The sequence below is a fragment of the Onychostoma macrolepis genome, chromosome 07 (assembly GCF_012432095.1).
Source record: "Onychostoma macrolepis isolate SWU-2019 chromosome 07, ASM1243209v1, whole genome shotgun sequence".
In the NCBI taxonomy this organism is placed as follows: domain Eukaryota; kingdom Metazoa; phylum Chordata; class Actinopteri; order Cypriniformes; family Cyprinidae; genus Onychostoma; species Onychostoma macrolepis.
This window is the reverse complement of record NC_081161.1, coordinates 2,390,181-2,407,088: the sequence shown is the minus strand read 5'-3', so window position 1 is coordinate 2,407,088 and position 16,908 is coordinate 2,390,181. Positions and strand designations below refer to the sequence as shown.

The window sequence follows — 16,908 nt, the reverse complement described above, 5'->3', positions numbered from 1 at the left end:
CCTCGGGAACCTTGTGCGGACACCGCCGCCTCGAAAGGATCGTGGCGGGCACTGCCGCCTCGAGAAGGCCTGAGATGAGCCCTGCCCCTCAGAGAAAAGCTCCACGGATATCCCGCTTGGTAGCATTGTGAGCGGGCCCGCCACCTCGGGAACCTTGTGTGCGGACACCGCCGCCTCGAAAGGATCGTGGCGGGCACCGCCGCCTCGAAAGGATCGTGGCGGGCACCGCCGCCTCGAAAGGATCGTGGCGGCCACCGCCGCCTCGAAAGGATCGTGGCGGCCACCGCCGCCTCGAAAGGATCGTGGCGGCCACCGCCGCCTCGGGAACCTTGTGTGCGGACACCGCCTCGGGAACCTTGTGTGCGGACACCGCCTCGGGAACCTTGTGCGGACACCGCCGCCTCGGGAACCGTGTGCGGACACCGCCTCGGGAACCTTGTGTGCGGACACCGCCGCCTCGAAAGGATCGTGGCGGGCACTGCCGCCTCGAGAAGGCCTGAGATGAGCCCTGCCCCTCAGAGAAAAGCTCCACGGATATCCCGCTTGGTAGCATTGTGAGCGGGCCCGCCACCTCGGGAACCTTGTGCGGACACCGCCTCGGGAACCTTGTGCGGACACCGCCGCCTCGAAGGATCGTGAGCGGGCACTGCCGCCTCGAGAAGGCCTGAGATGAGCCCTGCCCCTCAGAGAAAAGCTCCACGGATATCACAAGCACTGAAAACAAGACATACACGAGGCACAGGGCAGACATAAATCACAGGCATACCTGGCAAAAGTGAGACAAACGAGCCCAGAACAGAAAACACAGGGAGCTTAAGTAGGGACGGCAATCAGGAACACAGCTGGGGCAAATTAAACAATAATGAGGTGAGTGGAGTTTGGGGAATTGAATCCGGGAGACAGTGACCTCTGGTGGTGGGAGGGAGCATCGTGGACCCGGATTCATGACAGCGATCTGCCAGGATCTTCCTGTGTTGCCAAGTCTTACAGTATTTATAAGCCTGCAGTTTCCCGCCTAGCTTTGAAAGGACATTTGGCTGATTTTTTTATTTTTTTTTACACAGATCTGGCAACCTCGGGACCTAAACCTCCCCGCTAAACTAATGTAAACGTCTGTGCTACTACACAGCTAAAAGCGCTCTAAAAAAAGGCATGTGTTAACTCATTAAAGCTCTTTGTAGTTTAACCATGTTTTTACTATTAACCATAACTATGGTATTTGCAGTACAATCACAGTATCCACAAATGTACTATTTTCTCACTATAGTAACCATAATTATGCTATTTGTAGTAAAACATCAGTAACCACAAAATTCATTATATTCATTAAATTCATCATAGTAACTATAGTTTAGTTTTCATAGTTAAACTATGGCAATACAAATGGTAGGCTAATATATCTGTCAAAAATGGCTGCTACACTACAAATTGCTGCTAAAAACTGGTCAGGGAAATATATAAATCTGAACATTATTTTATTGTCAAAACACTGCACATAAATACATATATATTTAATTTTTTTTTGCAAACAAATGATCAATAAGTAGGCTAAATGATCATACAGGTCACAATGTTTTACTTCATTTTTTTTCAACTTTAGAATCTAAACTGGAAATTAATAAGAATTTAAATCAGAATCAGAATGGATACAATTCAAACAATACCCAACACTAGCCACATGTGAGGTTCACTGATTTCTGAGCATTTCATGAACACTGATCAGTTGATGGCAAAATTCAAAAAGACGGTTCTTTGGCGCAACCTGCACACCCATGAACATACTGAGAGAGTATGCTCCAGTTTTCTGAAGAGACTAAAGGTTTGTTTTCTTTTCAATGTTTGCTTTGTTTGCCTAAAATGAACCATATCATAGACTTCAGTATCTCTTTGAAAAAGAACTTTGTAACTTTTAAACAAGTATTAAAATGATTTCAATGTAGTTGTAGGAGTGTTAAATAAAAAAAATAAATAAATAAAGATGTTATCTTCATTCAGTTGTTCCATTTCTATAGGTTTGGTAACATAAAAGCTCTTAATTCCAAAGATAATACAAGCTAATCAGTGTATTCAGGCTGCATTAGTGGCATAAGGTATTGTAAGTATACAACAATGCGACAATAAAACAATGCATTTACTTTTTACTTTTGATAGTTAAGTACTTTTAAAAACTTCCGTACTTTTACTTAAGTAAAAATCTGTCTTTACAACGTTCACTTGTAGTGGAGTAGTATTTGGACAGTGGTATCTGTATATTATTACTATTATTATTATTATTATTTTCCCTTATGTTAATACATATATGCACTATTTGTAAGCAGCCCAGCTGCAATTGCTTTGGCAGTACAAATGTATAGTTTTTGCCAATAAAGCACCCTTGAATTGAATTGAATTGAGAGAGAGAGAGAGAGATGGAAAGAAAGAAAGATGTTGAGTCTCTGGGACAGTCACAAACAAACCAAGTTTAAGTTTGAGTTGTTTATTTACAATGCAAACTTGATGTCTAATGTCAGGCCTCACTGAATAGCATGTTTGAATTAATGGTGTCCCCATAATTTAGGGGGCCGAGGCACCATCTCAAAAAAGACTGGCCACAAGAGAACAAATAGTAAAAACCTTTTTTCTAATTACAAAAACCTTTGTATTCTACTGTTATTACTTTTCAATTCCATGTCATTTGCCTTTAAACAAAATGCATTCAAGATAGATTTAAACCTTCAGTGTTCTTTGCAAACATACTTTGAATAATGTCACTGCAGATATTCTTTACAGCACTTATTCTGCTCAATTACACAGTAACTTAACAAATATAGCAATTCAACTTGCCATACCTAACAAGATCGAAGGGAGATGCCACAGGACTGCATTAATCTATACAGATCCACTCAGAATTACTAAAGACACACACATACACAATTAAAATAAATAAATAAATAAATGAAAACATTCTGAATGTGTGGAATCTGACGTCATTAGTGAACAGTTCCTCTGTCAGAATGAGTGTTTGGAGCGTCTGATGCCCATATGTTCATAAACACCACATATGGAAACAAAGAATAAAAGAACAGAAGCAGAATAAACTAAACCAGTTATTTCAGCTGAATTCTTATCAGATGGTGATTAACAAACTGTAGGCTATAAGAGAATCATGCAAGTTAAGAGACTTGGCTGTCTTTTCCTTGTTACTTAAAGGGATAGTTCACCCAAAAATGAAAATTCTCTCATCATTTACTCACCCTCAAGTAGTTCCACACCTGTATGAATTTCTTTGTTGTACTGAACACAAAGGAAGATATTTTGAAGAAAGTTTGTAACCAGGCTGTTTTGAGGCACCATTGACTTCCATAGTAGGAAAAGAATTACTATGGAAGTCAATGGTGCCCCAGAATTGCTCTGTTTCCCACATTCTTCAGAATATCTTCTTTTGTGTTCAGCAGAACAAAGACATTCATACAGGTTTGGAACTACTTGAGGGTGAGTAAATGACGACACAATTTTCATTTTTGGGTGAACTATCCCTTTAAGACTCCAGGGTTACATGCATCTGGAATATTTTATTCCGATTGGTCAACTACAGCAGTAGATATTTTCTAATATATGCCATTACGTACAGTAATGCTATAAATCCAACACTCATCTGAGTAACTGAAACGAGCGTAGCCATCATTTCAGAAGTAAGGGGGACCCCCAACTGCTCCCCAGGCGCTGCAGCATTGGCTGCCCACTGCTCCGGGTGTGTGTTCACGGTGTGTGTGTGCACTTGGATGGGTTAAAATGCAGAGCACAAACTCAGAGTATGGGTCACCATACTTGGCCACACGTCACTTCACTTTCACTTTTTTCACTTTCACTTCACTTTCAGAAATGCCAATTTATTTTATTTTATTTATTTAGTCTAATTGACAGGTTTTATTTTATTATCTCTTACTTTTAAAGGGCTACAAAACCAAATACACTGCTGGACAATAACACATAATTTGTGTTCTATAGTATTTTTTCCCCCAGTATTTTCCTAATGACAATTATATTTATTTACATTGGCCCTTGAAAACCTCTGTGTGAACATACTTGCCCAACAGTTTACCTTATTAAAAGTGAGGAGTTCACATCCCCCGCATATTCTACACCCATGAACTGAAACATGTGCTACTTTCATGCTTCTCACATCACACCACACACCTGCTCTCTCTCATTTCATACAAATGCAACTGAAGTCATATTGTGTCTATTTTGAAAATTAAGGAAAGTGTATGGATATATTATTTTGTTTGTCCATTGTAATGAACTGATTTTAGCTTTAAAATAATATACAGGCAAGATTAAAATAGGTTATAAACTTGAATCAATAATTAATTTTCACACATTTATTTCTATAACTGTGCTCATGTGTTTGTGTCTCTCAAATCATTATAGTGTCATCGAAATTGCATGTAGATTTAAGCACTGAAATTATTTTTGAATTATAAATTTAACCAGAGACAGGAATACTAAAATTACTAAAGAATTACTAAAATAAAAACAGGCCAATCGCAAGATATTTGGTGTGGAGGCACCTGGGGTAGCCAACCAGATATCATTGCGGCCAGTGCCACCCCTATCCACCATGAAGCTCTGCCCTTACTCTTACTCTATTTATAGATTTGGAAAATAGTTAATATTAATAAGCTCGATTTATCAGCAAAACACATTGTTGATTCAATATTTCTCCATCAAGAACTGATATTATGACTCATGACTTATGAAATTCAGCTCATAGTGTTGGGACACTATAAACAGTCGGTTGGTGAGATCAGAGGAAGTTAGCAACCACAGGATGAGCTGAAGATGTTTAAAGGAAGAGCTGTAACTATAGAATGAAAAGAAAGACTGACAGAAACAGAAAATGGCTGATAAGCATCACATGTGTCTGCTGGGACTGATCACTCTCTCTGCACTTCTCACAGGTAAAGAAACCTGTTTATGTTCTATAAAATATGACGTTAGAGATCTGTATAATTTAAAAATCCAGTCAGCTAAAAATAATTGTTTGAATTCATTCATTAATTTGACAAAGTTAATTTGAATATCTATTTTTGATACTGTTTTATTCTTCACTATACTGACGTTTGCCATTGTGTATCTCTCACTCAAATGTCTGTCGCACAGTTCTGCTCATTTTAAGACTGTAATACAGTAACATAAACCACTGTACTGGGTCCAAAATCACATACACGCCAATTACTTTTTTTTTTTTTTTGTAATAAGTAATTACTTTACCACCTCAAAATGTTAATTCTACATAGTATGAATGTGTGCAATCCATACATACTACATTTACTGTACTGTCATAAGACTTCCTAAAAGTACTATAAGTCATCCAGGTTCTTTTGCCTACTCTTTTATGACTACTGTTATACTGTTTTTTGTTTTTATTTTATAGTATGAAAGTATGCAATTTTGATAATGATAATGCAATTTTGGATTGTCATTATCATTGTCTCTTTTGCTGCGTCCCAATTCGCATATTATCCGTCCTAAATAGTATTTGAAAATAGAATTGGTATGTCCCAAAACATAGTATGTTTAAAAAAGTATGCCAAAGATTCCCGGATGGTCTAATCGAATTGGGACGCAACATTTGTCTTTTAGTTATTTGTCCCCATTGCTTCTGTTTTCACTTCCTGTGTTGAGTTTGTTGCCTTGGTTACATATTAACACATATTAAGACATGTTTGACTTGTTTAGTTCCTTGTTATCTTGTGAGTATATAATGTATCCTCATTTATTTATTTTTTTTAACATAAGAGTGGGCAGTAGTAAATAACAGGGTGCTTATGACAAAAAGATTTATGGCTTTGACCTTTTGACCTGACCCCGTGACCGTTAATGATATCCAGATGTGGGAAAATGCATGCGTGAAATTCCGACATCATCTGGGGATGAGATATGTTGTTTGTACATGTCCGTCCGGTGACAAAACCATAAATGAGCTGTCAAGTAATGTTTCTGAAGATTTTATGCTCAACCGGGGGGGTTTACCAATCTGTGGCACGTGTGTCTGGTTGCGTTCCAAAGCACTCTCCCTCTGTATGGGTGATGAAAAATTGGCTTTAAGGACAATAACAGAATAAAATATAGCTGCAAGCAGCAATTACGGGGCCAAGCACTCCAGTGGCAAAATTAGGAGTTTAGAATGGCATGGAGCATCAGATCAAATGCAACAATCAGTAATAAAAGCAATTTTAGGATGATTGTATTTGAAATGGCTGAAAAATCAAATTCAATCTCTAGTAATATGATTAAATGGCTTATCACTTTTGATCAACAGGTGGCGCTGTAATAAAATAATTTTGGTGTGTTCTGTGTGATGTAACAATGGCACACACAAAGTTTGTTTTCATTATGTCAAAGCTTTGCAAAGATATAGCCTCAGACTCATTTTGGCACCATGTCTAAAATTTGTAACGGTGCTGTACGAAAACGGTTTCGTTAAATCGACACGAAATGCATAACTTTTTGTCAGCACAGTCTGAAGATGATCTGACTCGATTTTGGTGAAAATCGGACAAACGTTTGAGGAGGAGTTATTAGCATTTTTCGAAATTTCATTATAACTTTTGACCACAAGGTGGCGCTGCCCCAAAACTTTTTGAGTACCATCAGGGTATGGTGCCGAAGATACATACCGAGCTTTGCAATGATACGCTAATGCATCCATAAAATACAGCATTTTAGAACATAATTCAAAATGGCCGACGCCCAAAATGGCTGACATGGGAAAACTGGGTGATTTTTGTGATTTTTGGCCAAACCATTCAGAAGTTATAAGCAAAAATAACATTTTTCATATCTCCTGACCACTAGGGGGCACAGCGCCGAAACACTGCAGGTAGTCTCAGGTCATGCTTTTCATAACACACACCAAGATTGCTCTCAATATGCCAAACTGTTGCAAAGATATAGCCTCACATCCATTTTTGCATGATTTTCGTAGAATTTGTTCGTGCGCTATTCGAGAACGGTTTGACTAATCAACTTGAATTTCATAACTTTTTGCCAGCATGGTCTGAAGATGATCTGGTTCAAATTTTGTGACAATCGGTGCAACGGCCTAGGACGAGTTCGAAAAAGTAGGTTTTACGAACAATTAAAAATAGCAAAAAAACTAAACCTTACAATTTTTCGGTATGAGCCAAGGAATTAGAGGGAAAAATAATTTTACTTCTGTGGCTTACGGTTCAAAAGTTATTAGCATAAACATAAGTGCAAATTTGGACAAGTGGTGGTGCTAGAGAGTTTGAGTTAGAGACTCCAAATGTGCTATGGTTGGGACTGTCCTCTATCAGTGTGCTAAATTTCACAACTTTCCCGCAAGCGGTTCTATGGGCTGCCATAGACTTCGAGCGGAAGAAAAAAAAGAATGCTAACGATTACAATAGGTGCCTCTGCACCTTCAGTGCTTGGCCCCTAATAAACAATTTTAACAGATCATAAGAGCATATCACAATATGCGTACCCACAATATAGTCTGATGACTGTATAAAAAGAAATTAAAAAACACTCCTATTAATTAAATGGAAATAAATAAATAAAATCCTTGTGCATTTTTTCCAAGAGAAAATGAATTCCTCCTCGTGCAAAGATGACAATTCTTCGAATGAGAGGTTTACAAAAAACTGTGTTTAGTTTAAGTTGAAAGAAGAAATTTTTCTTTGAGATTCTCTCTCTCCACCCTCTCCCTCTCTGCCAGAGTGAGCATGATAGTGTCTGTGTGGGTGTGTCCGTGGTATCAGATTGCATTCCAAGGCGCACATGCATTTTTGGTCATTCTCTCTCTCTCTCTCTCTCTCTCTGAGGATTAGGTAGTAGTGACCAGATTGTTTGGTTTGGAGCACACTTTGGAGTTTCTTTTTTTTTTTTTAAGTTTCTCCTTTCTCTTTAATAACAGAAACAGAAACAATTTTCAACTTTTTGAGCACTGACTACGGTCAGTTAGGAGGTGATTTTTCACGTTTGACTCTTGGACATGGTTGTGCATGCCGGAGGATTCCATGTCAATTGAGGACATATTGATTGCGATCAGTGAACAGGTTGGTAGTTTAAATATGAAATCAGCCTCAAGAATGAACAAAGTGCTTGTTATATTTCTCAAAGAGGTTTCAATGGTTGATGAGCTGCTAGAGAAAGGTTTAGTTGTAAATAACATCCTTGTACAGGCATTGCCCTTGTCGAATCCTTCTAAAAAAGTTGTACTTTCAAAAGTACCCCCGTTTATAAAAGTAGTAACCCTGAAGGAAATTTTTGAATGATTGCTGAACGAAAATTGACCGCTCCGATTAAGATGATTCGACTAGGACTTAAAAACCTGACATCAAACACGTCATGTCTTTTCAACGTTTTACCTACATGATACCGAATTCACAACACAACCCGCTTAATCTGGTACTAAAAGTAGTAGTGGAGGGTAAAGATTATACGATCTTTGTCGGTTAAGGTCAAATGCGGTGCTTTTTGTGCGGTGAACATGGACATGTTAGACAGACATGTCCTAGTAAACAAAATGATATTACGGATTTGACGGGCCCGCAAACTATTAAAAAAAACACTGTTCAAGAGAACAATACTGTCGTTCGTGAAATGGTTGCTGAAGAGACTGAAAATAGTATGGGGGAAAATGACAGTAGTAGCGAAACAAATAATTCAAATGTTGATCAGCCAGCAGATGGCGTTAAATGTCAGAGTGCTAATGCTGTAGAAATGCAAAATGTAAGAACAGAAGTGCAAGAAACACTCTCCAAAAGCAGAGAGGATGAACTTCCATTGATGGAATGTGTAGAAACAAATGAGTAAAATTAGAAAAAATCTGAAAATGAAGTGAATGAAAATTGTAGTCTGTCAGACCTCGCGATGTCAGAGCTAACTGAACTGTGATTCAGACAATGAATGTGAAAGTATACAGAGCTTCTTTGAAATTGGAGATAATGAACCTCAAATGGGGACATCAGAATTGAGTGGATGTGAAGTGAAATTCTACTCTGAGAGACAGATTAGCACTTTTCTTGAAGAGAAAGGTGTGCGGAATCCACAAATTGAACAGTTTTTTTCCAGATTTGAGGAAGTTTTTAGCTTCCTGTAGAGATTTAATGATAAATTCCACAGTTGAGGAGTTTAGCAGACAAAAACGATAACGTCTAAAAAAAAACAATCACCCAAGTAAAAAAAGATGATTCATCAAGGAAAAGAAAAACAATATTATTGATTTGGTAGAGGAATAGTTGTGTTTTGATCGCTGCATTACAGTAATATTTTATGACATCTTTACAAATTGCATCATTAAATTTGAATGGATATTGTAATAAAGAAAAGAAAAGCGCACTCATTAATTTTTTAGCTATTAAAAAGGCTAGTGTGATATTCTTGCAAGAAACACACACAGATATATATATAACCAGGCAGAATGGCTAAATGAATGGAAAGGGCAGAGGTTTCTTAGCCATGGGTCTGGTGTAAGTGCTGGAGTGGCTTTTCTTATATCGGAAAGTGTCCAGGGGAGGGTTTCTGATATGATAGAAATTATTCCTGGAAGAATGAAGTGAATAGATATTATTTTACAAAATGTGTCCTTTTCTCTTATAACTGTACATGCTCCCAACATTGGATATGAATGAGTTTTATTTTTTTTAAAGTTACAGGAAGCTATGAATAATATTCCTCGTGAAATTTTATTTTAATTGTACTCTTGATCATACAGTTGATAGAAATCACGATGAACCTCATCTTAATTCAGCAGAAGCTCTTAAGAAAGTAATAATATTTAATTCACTTGTAGATGTGTGGAGATGATCTTTTCCTAAAAGTAGACAATATACATGGCTGAAAATGAATTCTAATATAACATCGGGGGCCAGGTTAGACAGAATATATGTTCAGTAGCATAGAAGAGGAAGTTTTTTTGATAGTAAAATTAATCCTACACCAATTTCTGATCATTATTATGTTTCTGTTATGGTTACAGTATCAAACACTATTTACAAATCTTATCGGCACTTTAATAACAGCTTGCTGCAAGATTGTATATTTCTACATTTCTTTCTTTTTTTTTTTTTTTTTTTGGAAAAGCTTGGAGAGAAAGACAGAGTTTAAATCCCTAAGTCAATGGTGGGACATTAGGAAAATTCAGATTCAGTCGTTTTGTCAACAGTATGCAAAAAATAATGCAAAAGAAATCCAGAAGAAAATTGCTGGAAAAGGAAATAATGAGATTGAATAGCTCCATAAGTGAGAAAGATGGAACAAGTGGAGATTTGCTTGAACAATATAATTTTCTTTCAAAAAAATGTGCATGAAGAAAGAGATCGAGGAACAAAAGTACAAACAAGATTTACTCAACTTAACAATATGTATTCTTCAACATCTTTATTTTTTGCGTTGGAAAGAATAGTTCGAGAAAAGAAGTTGATTACTCATCTTAAACTTAAATCTGATGGAAGAGAGACAACAGAAAAGAAAGAAATTGTTTCAAAAGTTTTGTCTTTTTAGGAAGAAATAGTGCTCAACCTTGTGATTCTGAGGCAATATTTTTTTTTTCTCAGTGGAATTCCAAAATTGAGTGGAGATGAGAAGATACAACTGGAAAAAGCAATTTCATTTGAAGAACTGAGTGCAGCTGCTAAACAACAATCTTCTGGACGATCTCCGGGGTTGGATGGATTGACCTCTGAGTTCTATAACACTTTTTGGTCATTGATCGGACCAGATTTACATGCTGTTTTCTTGAATGTGCAGTTGCAGAAGAGCTGTAATAACGTTATTGCCGAAGAAAGGAGATTTAGGACTCTTGAAAAACTGGCGCCGTATCTCCTTATAGAGTGGGGGAACTATGACGTCACTTTGATCGGCGGTTAGCATGAAACTGGTTCCTTCGACAAAAAACCAATAGGATTTTCCCATAGGCTTTTGGATTATCGCAAAAAATAAGCTCTGTGTTCAACCATAGTTCATGAAACTTACACGTTTTGTCCATCAAGATAATCTTGACAAGATAATATAACTTTGACGAATTTTGAATCCGAAATAAAAGCGTCCAGAACTGAAAAGCTAAACTTAGGCTATAAAGAACTACAGTACCACGGTCGCTCGCCTTAAACGTCACCACCAGCGCGCTCTCGAGAACTGTTTCAAACTTATTTTTAACACGTTCAGTGAAGGATTTACTCTGTATATGAATTTTAATCCACGCTACAAGAACCGTTTCATGAATAAATACAAAACTAGAGACAAACTAAAACTGAAATGAGACATTAGTAATAAATAGTATAGTGAATAAATTAAATAATCATAAAGGACATATGAAAGCACGTATTTCTGTACATTTCGAAATAAGGTGCATTAAAAGTCAATAAATCCTTGATTAATATGAATATTTTAATTAAAAACTTATCCCGCGTATTTAATCTTTTAAATAACAGCAGAGTGAGCGAGTTTTTGGATATGGTAAGATTAAACTTATTTAGTAAACAAAGTACCACATTTCAGCTATCATTTTGTTAGGATTGGTACACAAAATGTTATTTTATCCGTGCTTCAAGGAAATCCTCAATCTATGTTTTCTAACCGCTTCATGTGGCCGCAAACATTTAATTTTTACGTGCCTTTAAGCAATATGCATCATTAAAGTTTAACTTTCAGCACGTTAAGCCGGCAAATGTGGTGTTTACATGTAATAATCGTAATACCTTATGGTGAAGAGAGTCTCCGTGTCAGTAAAGCGATAAAACAAGCATCTAACCTCTGAAAACATGTGTCGTATTTCAGGGGCAAAGCAAAAAAAACAACAACATCGAACAACAATATAAAATGCTATAAACTATTCATTGGTTATCCTAAAATTAATTGAATTACAAATTATACTACAACTGGAAAATACTGTATATTGATAAACTGTTCGGCGTGATAACGTTTAATGTCTCCGACAGCGTCTGTCGTCCCATTTAGCAACTTGTTAGTAACCGTCTTTTTTAAGAAACATAGCAGCTTAAAAAAATCACGAGTGTGGTGTAACTGGTGTGTTTTATGTCGTAGAATAAAACGTGAAAGTATCTTGAGCCTGTGTGAACCACGGACCTTATTTTAGGGATTTAACATAAATCCCATTCAAAAAACCCATTGACTCTGGCACGTTGGAACCGGAAGTGCTAAAATGCTAACTCGCTTCCGGGTTTTCGCCTACAAAGTGACATCATAGTTCCCCCACTCTATTAGGAATAGATTACAAGGTCCTTTCAAAAACATTAACAAATTGTTTGAAGGAAGTTATGGCTTCTATAATTGATGAAGATCAATCATATTGCATTCCAAGACGTTCCATCTTTGATAACCTTTTTCTGGTGCGTGATTTATTACATCTTACTTTTGTCTCTTGACCAGGAAAAGGCATTTGACAGTTGATTATAAATATATTTTTAATACTTTGTCAGCCTTTGGATTTGGAGAACAGTTAATTTCATGGATTCAGATACTTTATACGGATGTATGTAGCATGCTGAAGATAAATGGAACTTTAACAAGAGCTTTTCCTCTGCGTAGAGGTGTAAGACAAGGATGTAGCCTCTCAGGACTTTTATATGCAATATATATAGAACCTTTATTAAGAGTTCTAAGGGAAATAAAAGCATTGACAGATACTACTCCATGCAAAATTCTCCATTGAATATCACCCCCTCTCTTAGGTAATGGTGGCTTGTATAGTGCTCTCCATTCTGGTGTACAATCCATACTAAGCCCTAGAACACTACGCCAAGGTGTATCACTCCTGCTATTCAAAACCCTTCTATTAAAAACTTTGACACAGCTTTTATACACCTCTTTCACATTAAATGAATCAGCACTAAAACATATATCTTTTTTTTTTCCAAAAATGGACCTTGACATTCATCCATTTTAGTTGACAAAATTACATTATGAAAGGGGTCCTCTTCATTAGGTTCTATGAAACCTCTACAAAATTCTGAAAGAATTTCTACCTCTTCTTCTTTTAAAACTGACCGCCACTTCATTAACATTTGACGAACCAACCTGATAGATTTCAAATCCAGCTTTGCAGCGGTTCAATGTTTCCAAAGTCCGGTCCAGCAGTATTCACTAAATGTCCAAGCGTCGTAAATCCTGCTTTGATTAATCGTCCAGTATTTGCATTCCCCACTTCATCAAAACGGGTTCCATAGATCAGAGGTTCTTGAAGCAACCAAAAAAGTGACCTTGAGTTTTGTCCAATAACAGCACCAAATAAGTTCCAAACTTGTTCTTAAAAAAATTGGTGCATCTGATGTGCCTACTTTCTGAGGGTACAACAAAAAGAGAGACTTATCGAGACTTAAGCCTCCCAAACTCTTCAAAATCTCACATGCAACAGCTTTCCAATTTGAATTAAATGATCCATATAAAAAACGATGTATAAAACACATACGAAAAGCTGCAATTCTGCTTTGCACATTTATAAGACCCTGTCCTCATTCATCCTTTGATAAATATAACACACTTTGGGACACCCAGTGTAATTTTTCCCAGAAGAAATTTATTAAAACCTTCTGGATATCAGACAGTAAACACACAGGAGGATCCACACAGGCTAAACGATGCCACAAAGAGGAAGCCACGAGGTTGTTAATAATTAAAGTGTGCCCCCTGTACGACGTTTTTGGAATCAACCACTTCCATTTGTTTAACCTTCCTTTTACTCTTTCAAGAACATCATTCCAATTTTTCTTAACAATAAAATCATCTCCAAGAAATACACCAAGATATTTATAACCTCCTTTAGTCCAGGTTACGCCATTTGGGAGCTTTGGTGCATCCTGTAGCCAATGACCGACCAAAATCGCTTCACTTTTGGCCCAATTTACTTTAGCTGATGATATTTCTTTAAAATCATTTAAATTTTTTACCGAGGTATCAATGTCTTTTTTATCATTAATTAAGACCACTACATCATCAGCATAAGCTGACAGAGAAACATTTTTAATAGAAGACGGTAAACACAAACCATGGTAACACTTTATTTCGATAGTCCACTTTAGACATTCTACTAACAGTAAGTAACTTTGCAATTTCATGTCAACTAGCAGTTAGTAGGGTATTAGTAGACTGTCTGCTTAATATCTTCTAACACTTTATTTTGATGGGTCCACAACATACAACATACTGACTATGAGAAACTTTGCAAGTATATGTCAACTTATTCCACTAACCCTAAACCTACCCTGACAGTCTACTCTGAGAGTTTGTAGACATGTAGTTGTGAATTAATCAGAATTAGTTGACATGTAGTTACAAAGTTAATTATAGTTAGTAGAATGACTAAAGTGGACTATCAAAATAAAGTGTAACCCAAACCATTAATATTTTCTCGAACCTTCTATGGCTACAGAGTACAACATACCAGACAAAGGACAACCTTGTCTTACACCTCTTTTCAATTTAAAGAGCACTTAAGCCACCGTTAACCTTAATAACACTTTCAGTATCATTGTATAAAACTAATTTTAAAGAGTCAAAATTATCAAACAGGTGTGCACATCCCAAACACCCAGATCGGGATCAGGTGCAGAACAACTAAGTAATTTAAATGGAAAAAAAAGATTGAAGTTCGCACACTGAAAAGTAGCTGTTCAGGATTAATTTATTATTAGCAATGTTTCGAACCACAGGTCTTCATCAGGCACATTACCAAATGTAAGAAAAGTCATCTTTAAATAGAGTCAGGTTAATCACCTTAATTAGGCCCATACACAAAAGACATGTGACAAGTAATACAAATCATGTGACACAGGAGGAAAAAAAAACAAAAACAAAACAAAAAAACACACCAACAAATGGAGACATAATTCAATCAATATAAAAAAGGCTTAATATCAAAATCTTCATTCCGCCCCAACGGTGATAAAGTATCTAAAGTATAAATCCAAAAACATTCCCTCTGTAATAATTTCTTCTCATAATCTCCTCCTCTTGAGGGTTTTATTACCTTCTCTATACCAATATATTATAAAACACTGACGTTATGCCCTACTTTTCTAAAATGAGACGCTATAGGACTACGCATGTCTCCAGTTCTAATATTACTGCGATGTTCGCTAATACGAGTACGCAATTGTCTTGACGTTTTACCAATGTATACAAGACCGCAAGGACAACGAATCAGATAAATATATATATATATATATAGGTATATTTTTGGAAGGATGGAAAACCTGAATCTAATACGTTCCGCCGCAGTCGGGTTGCCACTGCGGGCCCTCGTAGGCACCGACCACCTGGTGGTTACAGAACTTGGGCCTCTTCAACCTCATGTGATTCTGACTCTGATCCTGCTGGACGACGGCGAAATGGTTCTACTTTTTTAGGCCGTACTCAGCCCGACAGTCAGGAATTGGATCGAAGGATAAATCGATTAAGAAGAAATGCAGAAGGGGTAAGCGGAAAAGGCCTTTCCCTACCTCCAAGGATGACCAGGAGCAACCAAGGGATACGATAATGAACTTCTCAGATAAGTCGCTTTCTAAACCTTGTGTTACTGCTCTGAGCAAGGGACTTTCCTTTATTCCTACTACTGAAACTAATGATTTTCATACTATGATTGATTTTCACAAATTCTTTAGAACCCTGAGACTTCGGGAGTTCTTTGGTACAAATGAACAGTCTTTTGCATATAATGTTGTTCCGCCCGCTACCACTCAGGAGGTCACTCTTGAACAGTCTATTGCTCGTATCTTAGCAAAGACAATACAGTGGTAGTGCGTCCCGCAGATAAGGGAGGAGCTATTGTACTTCAACATGCTTCAGATCATGAAAAAGAAATTCGCAGACAGTTGGATGATCATGTTTTTTATCAATTTTTACCTGTTGATCCCACTGATAAATTGAAAACTTGTATTCACTCTAAGTTATTGTCACATTTTGAAAATGGTGAATTCAGTAAAAGTGAATTTGAATTTCTTAAAGTAGACTTTCCAGTTACACCTATTATATACACATTGCCCTAAGTTCACAAAGGACTAGATACTCCTTTGAAAGGTCGTCCTATTGTGAGCGGTATTGGTAGTCTTACTGAGAACATCTCGTCCTATGTAGATTTTCATATAAAATCATTTGTACCCATGTTATCATCTTATGTAAGAGATTCTATGGATTTTATTGATTCTTTATATGGTGTTGATTTTGCTGTTGATGATGTACTTCTTATTACTTTTGATGTCCAGAGTTTATATACCAACATTCCTCAATATTGATGATGTAATTAGTAACAGTAATTGATTACTTTTTGAAAGTAACTTACCCAATACTGGTGACATGGACGATTTTGTAAAGGCTTTTCACATAAAAATAGCAGAGTCATAAAATATCTCTTCAAAGACCAGTATACAAAGCAGATACATCACATATTGTAACTTTCTACATATATTTTTCAGTATAGATAACCAATAGTGTATTGATAGTATATGATATTTATCACGCTGAAAAAGGTCGGTTCAGAAAAGGCTGATAAAATAAACTAAGTACAAGTTTCCTTTAAAATGATAAACTAAGATTTGAACAGGTACTGTTGAATAAAAATCATAATTTTTATATAAGTAAAATATATATTTTTTAAAACTTTAAGATTTCGTCTAAACAATCTTTTAATTTTGAAAGATCTTATTTACACTCTTAAAATTATACTTTAATAATAATACATTTTTAAGACGAAGACGCACACTCTGGAAAAGGGGCAGCAGACTAACTTGACACAGGAGCTGTTATGGACCGTAGAGACTCCTCCCCGTCTCTGAGTGGGCCTTGAAGCATTCAATCCATTTCATTATGATGTTTAGCCCTGGGAGGATCTGTGAGTTTCGTTTATATTTCAACTTAAACATTTTTTTTTTTTTTTTTATA

The 16,908-nt window shown here is 36.7% G+C and overlaps 1 protein-coding gene across 1 annotated transcript in view; it reads left to right on the top strand.

Annotated features, from left to right (window-relative positions):
* Positions 1-4,873: 4,873 nt before the first annotated feature.
* LOC131543574 (uncharacterized) overlaps positions 4,874-16,908 on the top strand; it is a 45,345-nt gene continuing 33,310 nt past the window's right edge. The window contains exon 1 of the mRNA XM_058781060.1: positions 4,874-4,940. Coding sequence (XP_058637043.1) covers positions 4,880-4,940 — 61 coding nt within the window. The 5' untranslated portion in view covers positions 4,874-4,879. The remainder of the gene's footprint in view (positions 4,941-16,908) is intronic.